The sequence below is a fragment of the Mandrillus leucophaeus genome, unplaced genomic scaffold (assembly GCF_000951045.1).
Source record: "Mandrillus leucophaeus isolate KB7577 unplaced genomic scaffold, Mleu.le_1.0 Scaffold848, whole genome shotgun sequence".
In the NCBI taxonomy this organism is placed as follows: domain Eukaryota; kingdom Metazoa; phylum Chordata; class Mammalia; order Primates; family Cercopithecidae; genus Mandrillus; species Mandrillus leucophaeus.
In genome coordinates, this window is record NW_012109230.1 from 23300 (window position 1) to 39917 (window position 16618).

At 56.0% G+C, this 16618-nt stretch overlaps 2 protein-coding genes across 4 annotated transcripts; one reads left to right on the plus strand and one right to left on the minus strand.

Moving 5' to 3' along the window:
- Window positions 1-6: 6 nt before the first annotated feature.
- Window positions 7-6823, plus strand: ULK3 (unc-51 like kinase 3). 3 transcript variants are annotated; one of them, XM_011968520.1, is made up of 16 exons: window positions 7-436; window positions 551-691; window positions 777-897; window positions 1464-1568; window positions 2330-2473; window positions 2657-2739; window positions 3258-3413; window positions 3599-3704; window positions 3915-3955; window positions 4222-4324; window positions 4464-4528; window positions 4629-4707; window positions 4781-4821; window positions 5176-5217; window positions 5505-5571; window positions 5696-6823. In XM_011968520.1, exons 3-16 carry the CDS (start codon window positions 804-806, stop codon window positions 5710-5712), a joined length of 1143 nt encoding a protein of 380 aa, XP_011823910.1. In that variant the 5' UTR covers window positions 7-436; window positions 551-691; window positions 777-803; the 3' UTR covers window positions 5713-6823. The 3 variants fall into 3 exon arrangements, with proteins under 3 accessions (XP_011823910.1, XP_011823911.1, XP_011823912.1); XM_011968521.1 differs by having other exon boundaries at window positions 854-897; XM_011968522.1 differs by having other exon boundaries at window positions 329-432.
- Window positions 6824-11488: 4665 nt separating this feature from the next.
- CPLX3 (complexin 3) lies at window positions 11489-16618 on the minus strand. The gene is made up of 3 exons (XM_011968519.1): window positions 16357-16618; window positions 15111-15198; window positions 11489-13128 (listed from the first exon to the last, which is right to left on the minus strand). The coding sequence occupies exons 1-3, from the start codon at window positions 16518-16520 to the stop codon at window positions 12904-12906; spliced, it is 477 nt and encodes a 158-aa protein (XP_011823909.1). The 5' UTR covers window positions 16521-16618; the 3' UTR covers window positions 11489-12903.

The window sequence follows — 16618 nt, forward strand, 5'->3', positions numbered from 1 at the left end:
CGAGCTAGCCCGGCTGGTGCCGGCCGGGGAGACTCCGAGAGGTTAGCGACAGTGTGGGAACAGTTAGGGGCGGGAGGCCGGCTTCGCCCCAGCCAGACCCTCGGCGGAGGTTGGAGCCGACCGCCACGCTTAGGTCTTAAAGGGCGCACCTGCACCCACCTGCAGGGTCAGTGGCTGAACAGGCTCAAAACAGGTTACCTGGTGGGCTGGGAGGAGTCTGGGACTGGAGCCAGTTAGGAGGCAGAGTGGGCGGTTCTGGAACTCTGAGTGACATGCCTCTGCTGGGAGCACTCCAGAATGCAAAGAAATGGATCATCTAGCTGAGGGCTGGAGAAGACCAGGCTGAGGCTGGGTCGGGAAGCCAGGACTCCAGAATCAACATTCCTCACTGACCTCACAAGGGAAAGCTGGGAAGCCCGTTGCTGGTGTGCAGTAGGTAGACCCGGGGAGGGGGCGGAGTCGGGGGACAGAGGGAACCAGACAGAGCCTTTCCAGTCAGGCAAGGTCCTGGCCTCCTCAAGGCAGAGCCCCCAAATCTCCTGTCCCGCAGAAGGACACTCGTGAGGTGGTAGCCATAAAGTGTGTAGCCAAGAAAAGTCTGAACAAGGCATCGGTGGAGAACCTCCTGACGGAGATTGAGATCCTCAAGGGCATTCGACACCCCCACATTGTGCAGCTGAAAGACTTTCAGGTGCGAGCCTTGGGCGGGGCCGCTGCCAAAAGGGAGCTGGAGAAGGGACACTCTCTTCAGGCTGCCTCTCTACCTCTAAACACAGTGGGACAGTGACAATATCTACCTCATCATGGAGTTCTGCGCAGGGGGTGACCTATCTCGCTTCATCCATACCCGCAGGATTCTGCCTGAGAAGGTGGCGCGTGTCTTCATGCAGCAGTTAGGTAAAGGACTGTGACCCCAGGCTGACGCTCCGTCCCTTGTTCTCTGCCCCCCGCCATCCCACCCCTCCGCCAGGCTTAGAGCCTTGGCACACATTGCAGCTGCCTCCTGCACAGTCTGAAATTTTAGGGTCCTGTTTATCTCATACACTCAACCCTTGCTCAGGGATGCTGTGGGACAGATGAGGGAGTAATCCCCCTCTGTGGGGTGTTGAGGCTTCCATACATAGAACATAATATACGGACCTTGTAGAACATTCCAGAGTCCTGTAAGTAGGACTCAAGTGCTGTGCCAAGGAAAAGAGCAAGATTCTCTAGGACTGGGGCATCCAGAGAGGCTTCTGAGAGGCGGGGAGACTTGTGAAGGGGCAGAGGGGAGGAGGGTGGGCACTCGGGTGGGGTGGCAAACTCCTAGAAGTGGTGGGATCTTGGTGCTTATATGGAAAACATTAGACTAGCCAGGCAGGAACTGGGGCTGTGTGGGCTTGAGGAGGCAGATGTGAGCCGAGCAGGCAAGAGGCAGGCGGGAATGGGCTCTGAACTGTCTCTTTGTGGGTCCCACTCCTCAGCTAGCGCCCTGCAGTTCCTGCATGAACGCAGTATCTCTCATCTGGATCTGAAGCCACAGAACATTCTGCTGAGCTCCTTGGAGAAGCCCCACCTAAAACTGGCAGGTCTGTGTCTGAAACAGCAGGGATGAGGTTTGGAGAGTGCAGAGGCCTCCCTCTCCCTGGGCTCACTCAGCAGCCCTAGTTCTCATGGAGCCCTCTATAGAGCCCTCAAAGAGTAACAGGCTGCGAAGTCTGGGGTTGGGCCCTGCCATCAAAAGGCAGAACCTTTCTCAGGCTACCCATGCTCAAGTCCAGCAGCGTAATGGGTGGAGTTAGGGCTCAGTCTGTGGCCAGAGTTGGGACTCACTGTGTGTCCAGGTTTGGGGGTCAGTCTGGGAACAGTGCTGGGGTTCAGTGTGTGACCAGCATCAGGGATCACTCTGTGGTCAGGGACAGGACTTGGTCTGTCATCAGAATTGGGGCTCAAGTCTGTGACTCCATCTGTGGCCACATAGGAGAGTGTGTGGTGGAGGAGTAGGAGGTGGTGACCCTTGATAAGATTTGGACAAGAATTGACACTGAAGGCCAGAGACTGTGGTAGAACCTAAGCCTGGGGGACAGTAAGAGGGTGGGGGCTTATCCATGTAGCTAGTGTGATCAGGTGGGCTTCCTAGGAAAAGGTGCCCAAGGGAGCTGTGCAGGATGGGTAGGTTTTACATCCCAGAGGCAGATATAAGAGGGTGTTCCAGGCTAATGATGAGCAGAGGCTTGGAAATAGGGTTGATCGGGTCTGGAGGGTGGAGAGGAGCCTGGGGTGAGGCTTTACAAGCCAGGAGTGGAAGCAGCTAGAATTCAAACCCTGCTGCCTCACCTCTTGCCTGCAGACTTTGGTTTCGCACAGCACATGTCCCCGTGGGATGAGAAGCACGTGCTCCGTGGCTCCCCACTCTACATGGCCCCCGAGATGGTGTGCCAGCGGCAGTATGACGCCCGCGTGGACCTCTGGTCTGTCGGGGTCATCCTGTATGGTGAGACCTCTTTTCCCTGCTTCTCACCCTGAGGCCTACAGTGTTTCCTCAGGCAAGGCCTCTCTGGGCCACTCCTGAAGGGTTCTGATGAAAACTCACTGCTGGCCCACGACCCCTGCTGAGGGGCTTCAGGCCAGGCTTGACCTATTCCCTCCCAGCCTCTGCTCTGCCTCCCTTCCACAGAAGCCCTCTTCGGGCAGCCCCCCTTTGCCTCCAGGTCGTTCTTGGAGCTGGAAGAGAAGATCCGTAGCAACCGGGTCATCGAGGTGGGTCTAGCAGGCCCTTAGCAACCACTGGGGGGCAGAGGGAGTCAGGGCCCTGAGGGTTTACACCTCGCTCTCACCTGCAGAGACTGGAGTGTGGGCTCCAGGCTGCCTTTGTAGTGGAGGGGCATGCTCTAGACTGGAAGTCGAGGTGCCGGGCTGTCCCAGGGACTTAAGTCAGCCCACAGCAGGCAGCACAGTGCCTATTTTGCAGGACCTTGTGGGGAGAAAGCCAAAGCAGAGCCAGACCCAGCCTTCCCAGGAACATAGTCCAGGGAGGGAAATAAGGACCCAGAAACACAATTCTAGCTCAGCTCAGGGCTCCAGCGAGGGTGCGCCAGGAGCCCAGGGATGGAGGCCTGGCTCCTCACTGGCTCCATCATCTTGACCCACCTGTTCCTCCTCAGTCTCAGGTTCCCCACCTGTCCAACGCATACCTCGGGTTCCTCGCCGACCCCTGGGCTAGAGGTTGAGGGGCTGGAGCCCAGTGTGATCTGTCCCTGCCATTCCCTTCCCTACAGCTCCCCCTGCGACCCCTGCTCTCCCGAGACTGCCGGGACCTACTGCAGCGGCTCCTGGAGCGGGACCCCAGCCGTCGCATCTCCTTCCAGGACTTCTTTGCGCACCCCTGGGTGGACCTGGAGCACATGCCCAGTAGGGAGAGTCTGGATCGAGCAGTGAGCAGGCGGATGGGGCTGGGGTGGGCTGAGGGTGGGCTGAAGGTCTCGTTGACCCCTTTGGTGGTGAATAGGTGACTCGCCCAACAGAGACAGAGGGTGGGCTCAGGGGAGCTGGTCTCCCATCTTGGTGAGCGTGGGAGGGTAGGGAGGTGGACCTGACCCCTGATCTGCCCATCCCCTAGACCACCCTGGTGGTGCAGGCTGTGAAGAAAGACCAGGAGGGGGATGCAGCAGCCGCCTTATCGCTCTACTGCAAGGCTCTGGACTTCTTCGTACCTGCCCTGCACTGTGAGTCCCAGGCCATGCCTGAAGCCCCTGGGTGCAGCAGGGATCGGAGTCGTCTGTGGCTGCAATAGGTGGATTCCAGTTCTCTATCCAGAGTGTTGTAGGCAATAAAGCAGAGCATAAACTTGGAATATTGTGTTTGGAGGGATTCCAGAGGGTTCGGTGTGGGGCAGGGGTTCTCCCAGACTCCTCATATGACCTCACTTTCTGCAGATGAGGCGGATGCCCAGCGGAAGGAGGCAATTAAGGCGAAGGTGGGTGAGAGTCCCCATGAGGAAGTGGGGGGGGGGCAGGGGTTAAGGCCCTGAGATCTCAGGGCCCCTGGGGAATGGCTGTCTTAGAATTGGAACTTCCTCTCCTGCAACACAGAGCTTGGAATGGGTCAGGCCAGCCTCATTTGCCCCCTGACATGTTTATAGCTTGCGGCAGTCACTAACAATGCAGAGGGAGAACTTGGAGGTGGGTTCTGGCAAGGGCAGCGGGTGAGACAGCACCTCCTCAGGCCCTTTCCCTGCTACAGGTGGGGCAGTACGTGGCCCGGGCCGAGGAGCTCAAGGCCATCGTCTCCTCCTCCAATCAGGCCCTGCTGAGGCAGGGGACCTCTGCCCGAGATCTGCTCAGAGGTAGACTTCCGGTTCCTGGCTGACCCCAGGGGCCCCAGCAAACCTCCCCACAGCCTGAGGGGGAGGCGGGTGGGGAAAGGCATCCTGCAGGGAACAGGCAGGCTGCTTCCCCCACCCTGAGCCTTTCCTCTCATCCTAGAGATGGCCCGGGACAAGCCACGCCTCCTAGCTGCCCTGGAAGTAGCTTCAGCTGCCATGGCCAAGGTTTGTGCCAGTGAGAAGGGTCTAGGTGGGACAGGATGGGGCGGGGTGGGGAGATATCCAGGCCATGACCCTAAGCAGCCTGGTGTCCTTGTGGCTGCAGGAGGAAGTTGCTGGTGGGGAGCAGGATGCCCTGGACCTGTACCAGCATAGTCTGGGGGAGCTGCTGCTGCTGCTGGCAGGTGAGGGCCCCCATTTCTGCCCCCTAGAGGGCCCCTGACTGCCCTGCCCTCACCACACGCCCTCTCTTTACAGCGGAGCCCCCGGGCCGGAGGCGGGAGCTGCTTCACGCTGAGGTGCCCACTGAGCTTGAGAGGGTTGGGAGGCTTCCTCTTCCCCTTTCTTTGCTCTTACCTGTGGGGATCTCTTTGGGTTTCCTCTGGAATGTCCCACTCTCAGGGTGTTCCAGGTCTGCAAGTCAAAACCATAGGGCTGGGGTAGTCAGACAGGGCAGTGGAGGATCTGGGAACCCAGCAGCAAAAAGTCTGGGAAGGCTTCCTGGAGGAAGGAGCAGATAAGGGACTCAGGAGGCAAGTTGTTCTGACGGGGCAGAGGGTTCTAGAGAGCATCAGGGTTGAGGAGGAGTTCCCTTTGAAACCCCACCCCCCGCCACTCTCCCCCACACCCAAGGGCATATCTTTCCTTGGCAGGTTCAGAACCTCATGGCCCGAGCTGAATACCTGAAGGAGCAGGTCAAGGTGGGCACATGGGGCCACACTGGGGCTAGGGTCTGTGGGTTCTGTTGCTCTCTGCTTGTGGCTGTCATCCCTACCCTGCTGGTGTATGTCTGCTCTCCTGCCTCCTCTGCAGGCCTCCCTGTCCCTGTATCTGCCCTTCACTTTCTCTCTTGCTCAGCACTGTGCGCTGTGGCTCGTGTCCCCGTCCTTTACTCTCTCTCTTGCTCAGCACTGTGCGCTATGGCTCGTGTGTCTGCCTCCTGGCTGCCTCTCATCCCTTGTGCTGCCTTCACATCCCACAGATGAGGGAATCTCGCTGGGAAGCTGACACCCTGGACAAAGAGGGACTGTCGGAATCTGTTCGTAGCTGTGAGTCTTGCCCTGGGGTCGATCCTCCATCCAAAGAGGGGTGAGGGCTGGGGGCCCTGGATTCTGCTTCCCTTACCAAAGACCTGAGACTGACCCTCCCCCATTGCCTCCCTCCCCCCCATAGCTTGTACCCTACAGTGACCCCAGAAGAATGATTGGACAGACGTGAGCCATCTGGGGCAGAGGGGTACTAACCCAGGCTGATGCCAAGAATGAAGTGGCCCACTGCAGCCCTGGCAAGCAGGCTTCTTGGATAGACAGTGCTGAGACCCCCACATTCCAGAGTCCCCAGCCTCCCTCAGGTTACTCTGCACCCCACAGACGGTTTGATGGCTGTGCTGTATGCTGGAGGGGAGGGCAGGACTCTGGGAGAACAGCACTTCTTTCATGAGACCTTTGTTTGTTATTCGGTGGTTACTGGATCCTGTGCCTGTCAGTTTTGGAGCATGCAGCCGTCTATCATTTTTTGCTCTGAGAAGAGGGCAAGGGGCCCCTGCAGGGCACTTCTGTGCTTGCCCTCGCCCTGCCAGTAGGCAGCTGTGCCCCTGGCCTGCCCTTCCCGGGACCCCTTATTCCAACTCAGCTCCTCCTTGCACTGGAATGGGGGCACTCCAGCACCCCTCAGGGACCACCCACCCCACAGTATGCACTCAGCCCCATAGAACCCACCAGTCTTTCTGGGAACTCACACCTGCCCGCCATCTCGGTACTTTAAATTAATCCTTCAAGCATGAAAGTTGTATCTTTCGGGGTGGGGCAAATTTAAGAAGATCATTTCTTGTTCCTGCCGTGGCCTAGGGAGCACTCAGGAAGGTTCCTTGGTCCTCATCTCTCCCACCTCCGTTCCTCTTTGGGCCCCACACTAGCCACAGCGCGGGCCTTGTGCTGGAATTTGAGCCTGGGAGAGGGAGACGGTCTGACCCAGTGCACTCCAGGCTTCCCACTTCTAGGCCTGCTCTGCCGCTGTGGAGCCCTGGGCAAACCCCTTCCCCTTTGTGGGCCTGGGTCTCCCCATCTCTTCAATGGGGCTGATACCTCCACAGCCCACAGCATGGGCACTTATGAGTACAAAGTGAATTTAACCTGGAGAATAATGTATTTGAGAGTTTCTTTTAAATAATCAGCGGGTGTTGGTGATTTCTAGCCCTTCTGCCCTTAAATGCCTCCTTGGGCAAGAGTTGTCTGTCCTCCCTGCAGGAGGCTGGGTGTGAAGAGTATAATTCACTGTTTCTCTATTAAATTATTTTCTCTACTTGGGCATCTGTTCTTGCCTTAAGAATAACAGGAGGGGGGGGGCGCTGCCCACAGGCTGGGGCAAGGACTGCAGCAAAAGCTGGGGAAGCTGAGGTAGGGTTGGGGAGGTCACAGGTTGGAGGGGAATGCTGAGAATGATAGCCACATCTGCCCTCAGCCCCCAGGGATCCAGGAGAAAGGCTGACCAGGGTCATTCCTGCCCACACCCAGGCGACCAGTGGGGAGAGGAGCACAGGCCTGGGAGCTGGGAAGGCTTTTTCCCTCTTTGCTCCTCAGCTCAGCTCCAGGAGTGCAGTCTTCCAAAATGCTCTGCCCTCCACACTGCACACTGTCTCACCCCAGACAGGATCTCTTGGCCTCCTACCCCTTCTTACCCTGGGCTAGTGAGGGAGCAGTGGGCTGGACTGGGGAAAAGGGCATCTTTTAAGGTATCATGCTCACACCCAGCCCCCAGAGGCTCCGTTTCCAGCAGACTCTGTACCCTGGCCTTCCCCCAACCCCACACACACCCCAGGTGTCAATCTGATCAGCACTTGTTGGGAGTAGGAGGGGAGCACATCCCCTGGCTGCCAGCAGGAGAGCAGTTCCTTAGACTTACCCATTCCCTGCGGGTTGCTCAGTCATCCCAGGATTTTCCATACCTGGATGGGAACAGACCCTGGGAACTATTCTCCCTGAAGCCCCTGGCCTGGCCATCGGGGGGCAGTGGGGAGCAGTGTCCCAGAGGGCAGGAGGAGCTGCTAGAATTCTGGCTCTGCTACTTGGCCTTGAAGTTTGGGATCCATCCATTAGCCTATTTCTTCATAAAATGAGGTTGAGGATAAGGGCCCCATGGGAATTTGTAATGAGATATTGCACATGGGCATGACATACAGTAAGAATACAATAAAATGTGACTTTCAGATCTAGGGGGAGAAATGTACTTCAGATTATCTCTGGAAATGGGCCAGACAAAAAAGCCTCAATATATAAAGTGAGGGAACAGGAGGGGAATGAATGGACCTGGTGGGGTGGATGAATTGAGAAGATGGGAGGGGTTGGGCGTGGTGGCTTACACCTGTAATCCCAGCACTTTGCAAGGCCAAGGCAGGCGGATCACAAGGTCAGGAGATGGAGACCCGCCTGGGCAACATGGTGAAACCCTGTCTCTACTGAAAATACAAAAATTAGCTGGGCGTGGTGGCAGGCTTCTGTAGTCCCAGCTACTCGGGAGGCTGAGGCAGGAGAATCGCTTGAACCCAGGAGGCAGAGGTTGCAGTGAGCCGAGATTGCGCCACTGCACTCCAGCCTGGTGACAGAGTGAGACTCTGTCTCAAAAAAAAAAAAAAAAAAAAAAGATGGAAGGAAGAGTGGAAATGTAAGACGAGATGGAAGACTAGAGGAGAGACTTGAAGGGTGATAGAGTGAGGGTTGGCTCATCAACCCCAGTTGCTTATTTGTGATCACTGTATTGGCTGGCTGAGAACAGAGGCCTGAAGTTCTTATTCAAGTAGGTGTGGAGAGCAGTGGGCCCCCACAGGGAGGACTCAGTACCAGAAAGGCCTGGGGACTGAGGCTGCTGGAGGAGCCTCTGGGAAGGGGCCCTCCTTGAATAAAACATCTAGATGGCCTCTAGGTTTCTCCTGTGTCCAAGCCGCCTGCTTGGAGGCAGCCCAGTAGGAGGCTGGGGCGACTGGGGGCAGAGCTTGCTTCTAACGGCAGAAGCCTGTAGGAAACGTGCAGATCCACTTTCCAAAGGTCATGTTTTCCTTCTTAGGAGACAGAGTTGTTTTCGCCTCTCACTTTCAACGCTCTGAAGGTGCCCAAAGCAGGATGGCTACCTCCCAGCAACGTTCAGGGGACTGCCCTGTCCTCCTACCTCCATCCCAGTCATCCAAGCACAGAGCCAGCCCTGGGCCAAGCTAGGGGAAGCACCCGAGCCTTCTCCCACGGGGCCAGCCCTGGAAGACACAGATGGGCCTCAGGAGCAGATAGAGGTACCCAGGTGTCCAGCTGGCCCTTCTTTATCCTCTTTACCTGGGATGTGGGAAAGGACATAGAACCTTTGTTCCTGTGGAAGGTCGTCTAGAAGGGCTCTTGTCCCCAGAGGCCGGGTTGCTGTCCCAGCCCTCCCTGAAAGGGCAATGGCCCAATGCCGAGGCTGGGGCCTGAGGGAAGGAGCACACCAATGACAGCTTCCCTAGAGGAACTCATCCCCGCACCTACACACAGCAGATCCCACAGACACAAGACAGCCGTGTGCAGGCTCATAAACCCCCGCAGGCCCCACACACATGCTCATGAGCACACATGCAGGCGCAGCTCCTGCTGAATGAGGCTGAGGCCTCCTCAGTGCTGCTGCTGCTCCCCTGATCTCAAACCTCAAATGGCCTCTGGGGACAGCTCTGCCTGGCAGGCACTGGGTTGGAGGCACGGCCGTGGGCCCTGTGACTACACCCCCAGCCCCACCTCAGGTCTGTGGGATAGAGGACAGAAGCCCCAGCCTCACGGCTGAGTGTCAGCTGGGTCAACAGGCAATGTCAGCAGCTCGGCTCAGCTAACAAGCATGTCCCAGGTGTCCTTAGTGCCTGCCTGGGGCCTCTGGTGTCTGAGGAGGAACCATCTGGCTGTCGAGGGAACAGGAGATCCTCCATGCTCCAAACCTTGGTCACCCTCCCCAGTTCCTCCCGGGGGACCAACTGGCCTTGGGAAAGTCACTTGTTTCTTGGCACCCTCTTCCTGCTGGCAACTGGGCCTGAGCTGTCCGGGTGGGTAGAAGGTAGGAGTGGGGGACTGCAGGCTTCTTGGGCAGGGTTTCCCTGAAATCTTTTGCATTGTGGAACCAGAGCCTCTGAGGGTGAGAGGTGGCGGGACAGGCAATCATCTTTGCCTCTTCCCTCCTGCTGAAGGGGTTTGGGAAAGTTGGAGGGGCTCCCTTAAATACCTTTTAACATTTTTTGTATGCTCACACTGCCCACAAGGGTATGAAGGAGGAAGGAAAGGGGAAAAGAAAAGGAGGGAGGGGGCCAGGCACGGTGGCGCACGCCTGTAATCCCAGCACTTTGGGAGGCCGGGGTGGGCGGATCATGAGGTCAGGAGATCGAGACCATCCTGGCTAACACAGTGAAACCCCATCTCTACTAAAAATACAAAAAATTAGCTGGGTGTGGTGGCGGGCGCCTGTAGTCCCAGCTACTAGGGAGGCTGAGGCAGGAGAATGGCGTGAACCCGGGAGGCGGAGCTTGCAGTGAGCCGAGATCACGTCACTGCACTCCAGCCTGGGTGACAGAGCAAGACTCCGTCTCAAAAAAAAAAAAGAAAAGAAAAGGAGGGAGGGAGGGAAGGGAAGGAAGGAGCAGGCCATAAACATCAGAGTCATAACTGCAGGGTACTAATGGGGTTCTAGGATGAAATGGGAAGTTTTGGTGGCAAATGACTCTGTGGCCCTCATATCACACCAGGTGGGTGGACCAGTCGCAGGACAAATATGTGAATATCCTATTTAGACATTGGATTGTCTAAATAGGAGAGGGTAGGAACAGCTTGGGAAGACAGTAGTAGTTGATGTATTCAGGGCCCAAGGGCTTGGGAGTTGGGGGCAGGTGAAGAGGAGGAGCTCCAGTTGGGCCAAGTCAGCCCCCAGCTGCGTGTGGGTACAGGACAGGCAGTGAGTCAGCAGAGCGGCAGCGGGTGAGGGCACACAGGTGAGAGGGGTGCAGACTGACAGAGACCCAGATTACAGGGCTGATGGGGAGGGGGAAGGAAGAAGGGAGGCCAGGCATGCCCAACAGAGCTGGGGACCCCTCAGCCTGCCCTCATTGTCCATCTCTATCTGAGCCCCACAGCCTCCTCCACCCCATTCCAGGGGTAGTGCAAACCAGTCAAGGTTTCTTGGGGTTCCATTCCCAGGGTGAAGGGGAAACAAATGTTTCCCTTTCTTTAATCCAGCTCCTGATCTTTAATCCAGGTTCCAACCAGCCTTGCTTTGACATGGTTCAGGGAGTGCACGTCCCCCAGCCCCCACTGCCCACCACCCTCTCGGCCCTCTCCCTCTCAGCCCTGCAAAACACTGAGGGGGAAGGGGTCTGTCCAATCCCATTAGGCAGAAGGCCCCGGAGGGCGGAGTGCTGACGTGGGCCTTGCTGCTGACGCTGCGGAGGCAGCCCATGACCCCCCTACCCGGCTTGGGGCTCTGGCTTGGGTCTCCTCCAGCTCTGAGAAGGTCAGGAGGAGGCCCTGGCCCGGGAGCAGCCCAGGAGTAGCTCAGAGGCCCAGGCCCATTCCCTGGGGACACTCCAGGGCTGGGCCTGTGTCTCTTCCTGCCCTGTCTCCCCTCTTCCAGCCCCCCATGACCTCCTATACAGGTTTGTTGGGCTTTGTTCTTATTTTACAAAGCAGATCTCATGGAAACTTTGCCCTTGAAACCCAACCCTCAGATGGCCGCTCCTGCCTGTGAACCTTGGCTGGCTTCCTCACAGGCTGGGCCCTGGACCTCGGGGTGGGGCACCTGGGGTTGGCCCCGTAGCACCTTCCTCCTGCCCAGGCCCCGGGGGTGACCTGCTTGGGGAGCTTCCTGGCTGGTTTCTGAAACCTCCCCTGCCCCCTGCCCCTCAGCGCCTGCCACGGGTGAGCAGGATAAGATCTGGGCTCTTCGTTTTTTTAAAAGAATGAGTTACATTTATTGATAGTTTGTCACATGCTTTATAAATGGTCACCGTTTGAAACATGTATTATTACTATTTTGGGGAGGGGGGACTCTTCATTTTACAGAGGACAAGCAAGACAGGCTCAAGGAGGGAAAGGACAGGCTCAAAGTCATCAAGTGTGGGGCTGGAATGCAGTTGCCCTGTCTTCTTTCTTTTTGCATATCTTCAATCTCCAGGGTGAGGAGGGGTGTAGGCACAGGCACCCAAGACAGCTGCGGTCCAGCCCTGGCCCCACCTGTGGTCTCAGTGATGCCCCAGAGGTCCCATCTTCCCCACATAATGAGGCTGTGCCATCCTCCTCAAAGCCAGACCTATTTCATAGGCCCCAGACCCCACCTTCACCCAGGGCCCCCAGAGAACAGAGCTGGAGACACTTCCACTCCTAGCACTGGATGCCTCCTCCCTCCTGTGAAGCTGTAGGTTGTGGGGTGGAGGACACCCCTTTAAGGCAGGCTCGGGGGGCTGTGAACTCCAAGACTCCTGGAAGCCAGTAAGAAGTGGGAAGGTAGGCACACCATTTGGGATTTTTATTTTTCACTGAGCTAGGAGAGGAGATTCCAGCTATGGAATCCAGAGAAAGTTCTACAGGAACAGAACAGAAATTGGCTGGGCCCTGGGCCCAGAGAAGGCCTAGAGCTGCTTACTGTTCAGTGCCAGCTTCATCCTTGGCACTCTGCCTCTCACACAGCATCACTCCGGCTCCCAGAGCCCACAGTGGCAGCCGCTGGAGGCTGTGGTGGTAGCTGCTGCCCTGCCCAAGGAGGGGTGTGGGCTTGGCTCTGAAAGTCTAAACCAGAAAGAGCCTTAGAAATCATTCAGCCATTCCCATTTTACAGGTGATGAAACAAGGCTCAGAGAGAGCAGGGGCTTTCAAGAACAATAAAGGTGGAGACTAGAACTCAGGCCTCCTGTCTGCCCAGGGTATCTGCCCAAGCTCTCTCTCAGAGTATCTCAGTGTTGGTGTCTAGAGGGGCTGGACACGCAAGGGAGCTGGCCTGTGTGTGCATGTCTATGTGTGCCGGGATGCATCTGTGGCTTCTGTCTCTGAACGTGCCAGGGGTTTTGTGTGCTGTGTGTGTCTTTCTGTGGGTGCTCCTGTGTGCAGGAACTTGGGGCCACGGCCAGAGAGGGATGGGCATATTCCTGCAATCTTGGGAGGCCTCCACAGGCTGAGCTGGCAGGGAGGGTCCTGAAGGGTAAGGTGAAGATGGGGGCTTTGCTCCCAGCAGAGAGGAAAAAACCAGAAGATAGGGTTGGGGCATGGATGGGAAAGGTCTTGGAACTAGGATGGGGCAAGGAAAACAAAGCCCCAAATGGAGTATGGGTCTCTGGAAGTTGACACACACTCAGCCCTCATGGGGGCCCAGCCCAGTGGGTAACCCCGGGGAAGTGGTCACATTACGTGACACTTCTCAGCTGATTGCTTGAGGTCCCCCAGTGTGGCCTGGGCCTTGTCCTTGAGTGAGCCCAGGTCCAAGCCAGGAAGGCTGGCCAGCTGCCCAAGGACTGAGGCCTTCTCCTCCTCCTCCTCTGTGTCCTCCTCGATCATCTTGGCCAACTCCCGGGGCAGCTCCACGTCTCCACCTGCCATCTGGATCTGGCTCTCATCTGTCTCGTTCTGAAGGGAAGAGACGGTGGGGTGGAGTGGAAGTCTGTGAGAACCCAGAGTTGAGAGGACAGGGAGGAGGTTTGGTCTAGGTTGCAGGCCCCTAGATTCTCTCTCTCTTTTTTTTTTTTTTTTTTGGTAGAGATGAGGTCTCCCTATGTTGCCCACACTGGTCTCAAACTCTTGGGCTCAAGTGATATGCCCACCTTGGCCTCCCAAAGTGCTGGGAATACAGGAGTGAGCCACCGTGCCCGGCCCCCTAGATTCTTGAGCCCCATGTTCCAGTGAGCTCAGCTCCCACCCCCACATCCCAGGATCAAGCATTGGATGCTTGGACATGGAGACCTTTCATATTACCTTATTTCACTCTGAGATACTGAAGGACCAGCACAGCGAGTAAAGACAAAATGAAAATACTTATGAGTCACACTGTTACAGTCATCTAAGTCATGTTTTGACTCTTGTTATGCTTAAGGGTGTAACCAAAAATAGTGATGGCTACCATTTATGAAACATCTATTACATCTATTACATAGCAGATGTTGAGCTGGGTGCCTTTACTTCTCACAATGACCCTGTGAGGTAGGTAGGTATTGTTACTCCCACTTCACAAATAAGGAAATTGAGGCTTACAGGATTTAGGTAACTTACTTTAAATTTAAGTTACTTAACTAAAGTAACTTAAATTGTCCAAGGTTACACAGGTAGGATGTTGGGGAGCTAGATTCAAACCTATGTCACTGATTCCAACATCTGTGTTTTTTGGCATGGCACCTACGATGGCCATTGCCCTTCACTGTTCTTCTGGGGGGTGCCTCATGTCCTACTCAGTTGCATCCAAGTCTTGGTTCTTCTGCTCAACTCTGACTTCCCTGATGGCAGGTGTCTCTTATATGCCTAGCACAAGTATCTGAGGAATGACTTTATTTCCAGGAGAGTTTGCAGTGAAGCAGGCTTTCTGGACCGGTTTTTCCCCGTGAGAGATTTCCAAAAGATTGGTGGCCTGTGGGCAGTCAGAAGCAGCTGGGGACTTAGTAAATATTTGTTGAATAAGTGAATATGATGTTCATATATTTGGTCATTCAATTCAAGTGGAAGATCAAAATCAGGAGCACTAGAGCCCTGTGCTATTTTCCTGAGTCCAGCACAGTTCTGGGTGCACTAGGGCGATATTCTGGGAGAGATTTGTGCTTCAGTCCCCTCCTTAGACAACAGGAGCAGCACACTTAAATGCCCATCTGGCGCTGCACTGCTCAGGGGAGCATGGGGGCAGGGATCTCCTGAGACATACTCTCTGGCTGCTTGGCCAGCCAAGGGGATACTTGGCTCTCTACAGGCAGACTCCATACCCTGGAAAGCAGCCTGGGGCCCTGGAGCAAAGGCAGGCTCATATTCACGGGCTTGAGGGCTGGTCCCAGCTCCATGGCTCACTGGCTGTATGATCTTAGCCAAGTCCCTCCATCTCTCTGAGCCTCAGTTTCATCATTTGTGGCTGTGGGTGATAGCTGCCTGGCAGCATTATTGGGGGTTAGATGAGGACATGAAGGTCAAGTACTTGGCACACACAGGGCTTCTCTCCCCCACCTTAAGTAAGTTCTACCCTCCAGTAGGTTCAGAAACCCCCAGAGCACTCACTTCTGCAGTCAAATCTGCTTTCTGCCTCCCCTGTGTCTTCCTCTGCCCAGGCCTGGCCTAGGCTTGGTGGGGGTACTGGGGGGTGGAGGAGAGAAGAGGCCTAGATTGGCTCCAGAAATATAGACCTGTCAGTTTCATGAGAACTGGGGTCCCCTCAGCACAAAGCCCTGGCCCTTGGTGGGCACAGATTAACTATGAGTGAGTGAATGAATAAATGAACAAATGAATGAGAAGGAAGGATCTAACCCAGCACCCTGTGAGTCTTATAACTGCGGGCTGTGGTGCCCAGAATGGGACGAAGGAGTTGAGAACCCAGAGCTCAGGGTCCCAGATGTGCCTTGCAGCCAGGGCCAGCTTACCTTGGGTAGCCGGTATTTGTCTCGGAAGTGGCTCCGCAGTGTGGCCCGCTCTGCCTTCCTCTGTGTGAACTGTGCATCCCGCTCCATCCTGCAGGGTCACCGGGGGCAGAGTCACCATGAGGGCAGAGAGAAGGGAGTTGGAGTCTTCAAGGGAGGGACAGAAGGGGTCTCTGAGTCCTGGCAGCACTGCTGTATTGGTCCCTGTGTGTAGCAAAGGCACTCCAACCAGGACAGCCAGGTCTCTGCTGCCTCTCCCCATCACAGTGCCCTTTGTTGTCTCTGCTGCTGGATGGAACTAGGGGCCAAGGTGGCAGTCTGTCTGGCTCTCTCTGCAGACCCTAATTATTTGTCCCTCATGGCCTCCAACTTGGTCTGTTGTTCCCTCACTGAGAAGCTATGTCGTGTAGGGAAAAGTATTCAGGACAAACTTGGGTTCACACCCCAGCTCCACTACCATTTTAGGTATATCCTTAGGTAAGTCACTTACCTTCCTCTTCTGTAAAATGGGGATAAAGTTTTGCAACTCACAAAACTGGTATCAGGATTAAGCGAAATAATAGCTATCATTTATGAGACTTTATCATGTGCCAGGTGCTGCTAAACAGTTTACATGCATTGGCATTTAATCTTCATAAATATACAAGACACGTATTATGATTACCATCCCCACTTTCCAGAAAAGGAAACAGAGGCACAGAAAGGTTAAGTAACTTGCCTAAAGTTACCCAGCTAATAGGCAAAGCCAGGCTCTGAACCCAAGTAGCCTAGCAGCAGAATCCAGCCCCAAACTCTGTCCCAGCACTGCAGGCACACAAGTAGGCTCAATGTCGGTGAGTGCCCCCATCTCAGGGTCTGCCTCCGCGACTCTGAGCCTCCTCGGCTGCACCACTTTTTTCAGAGCCTCAAGCTCAGAGGAGCCCCAGTTGGAAGACACAGGCAGCTGGGACCAGATCGGATTAAGGGATTATTGTTTCGCCAGAAACGCACGTGCATCCCCCTCCTCGTCCCAGACTCCGGTCGCCCCTTCCCCCACTCCCCCTTGACCAGAGTGTGAAGCTGGAGCGGGGTTTTGGGTTTGAGATGGGATGGGTCTGGGGGCAGTGTAGAGGACACCTCCCGGTCTCTTACCGTGTCTAGGAAGGTAGGGGAGAGGGGATTGGGACCTGAGGCTGGCCCGGGGATGGACTGAGCAGCTGTGGGGTTGGGGAGGGGGAGGTCGTTGGAGCCAAGAAGGGATCCCACTCACTTCTCTTCCACCAGTTGCTTCTGATACTCCTCGTACTCCTCCCGGCTCATGCCCTGAGCTTCGGCTGCCGACTTGTCCCCATCCCCCTTGTCCTCGCCGCCTCCCAGGCTCCCAGTGAGGTTCTTCAGCTGGCCGCCCACCATGGTCTTCACCATAAACGCCATGGTCTTCGCCGGCTGGGGCACTGGGCGCCTGCTACCACGCGCTAGGCACCGGGCACGTCCGCGCCTACTTCAGCACTAGGTCTTGCGGACAGCTCCCG

What these genes read in the sequence shown, in the direction of transcription:
- CPLX3 (XM_011968519.1), bottom strand. Translation starts at nt 16,520, where the DNA reads ATGGCGTTTATGGTGAAGACCATGGTGGGCGGCCAGCTGAAGAACCTC. An exon ending in AAGCAACTGGTGGAAGAGAA is followed by an intron (nt 15,199 to 16,356) that starts GTGAGTGGGATC and finishes GTGACCCTGCAG; the next exon opens with GATGGAGCGGGATGCACAGT. An exon ending in ACAAATACCGGCTACCCAAG is followed by an intron (nt 13,129 to 15,110) that starts GTAAGCTGGCCC and finishes TCTTCCCTTCAG; the next exon opens with AACGAGACAGATGAGAGCCA.
- ULK3 (XM_011968520.1), top strand. Translation starts at nt 804, where the DNA reads ATGGAGTTCTGCGCAGGGGGTGACCTATCTCGCTTCATCCATACCCGC. An exon ending in TGTCGGGGTCATCCTGTATG is followed by an intron (nt 2,474 to 2,656) that starts GTGAGACCTCTT and finishes TCCCTTCCACAG; the next exon opens with AAGCCCTCTTCGGGCAGCCC. An exon ending in CTGAATACCTGAAGGAGCAG is followed by an intron (nt 5,218 to 5,504) that starts GTCAAGGTGGGC and finishes CACATCCCACAG; the next exon opens with ATGAGGGAATCTCGCTGGGA.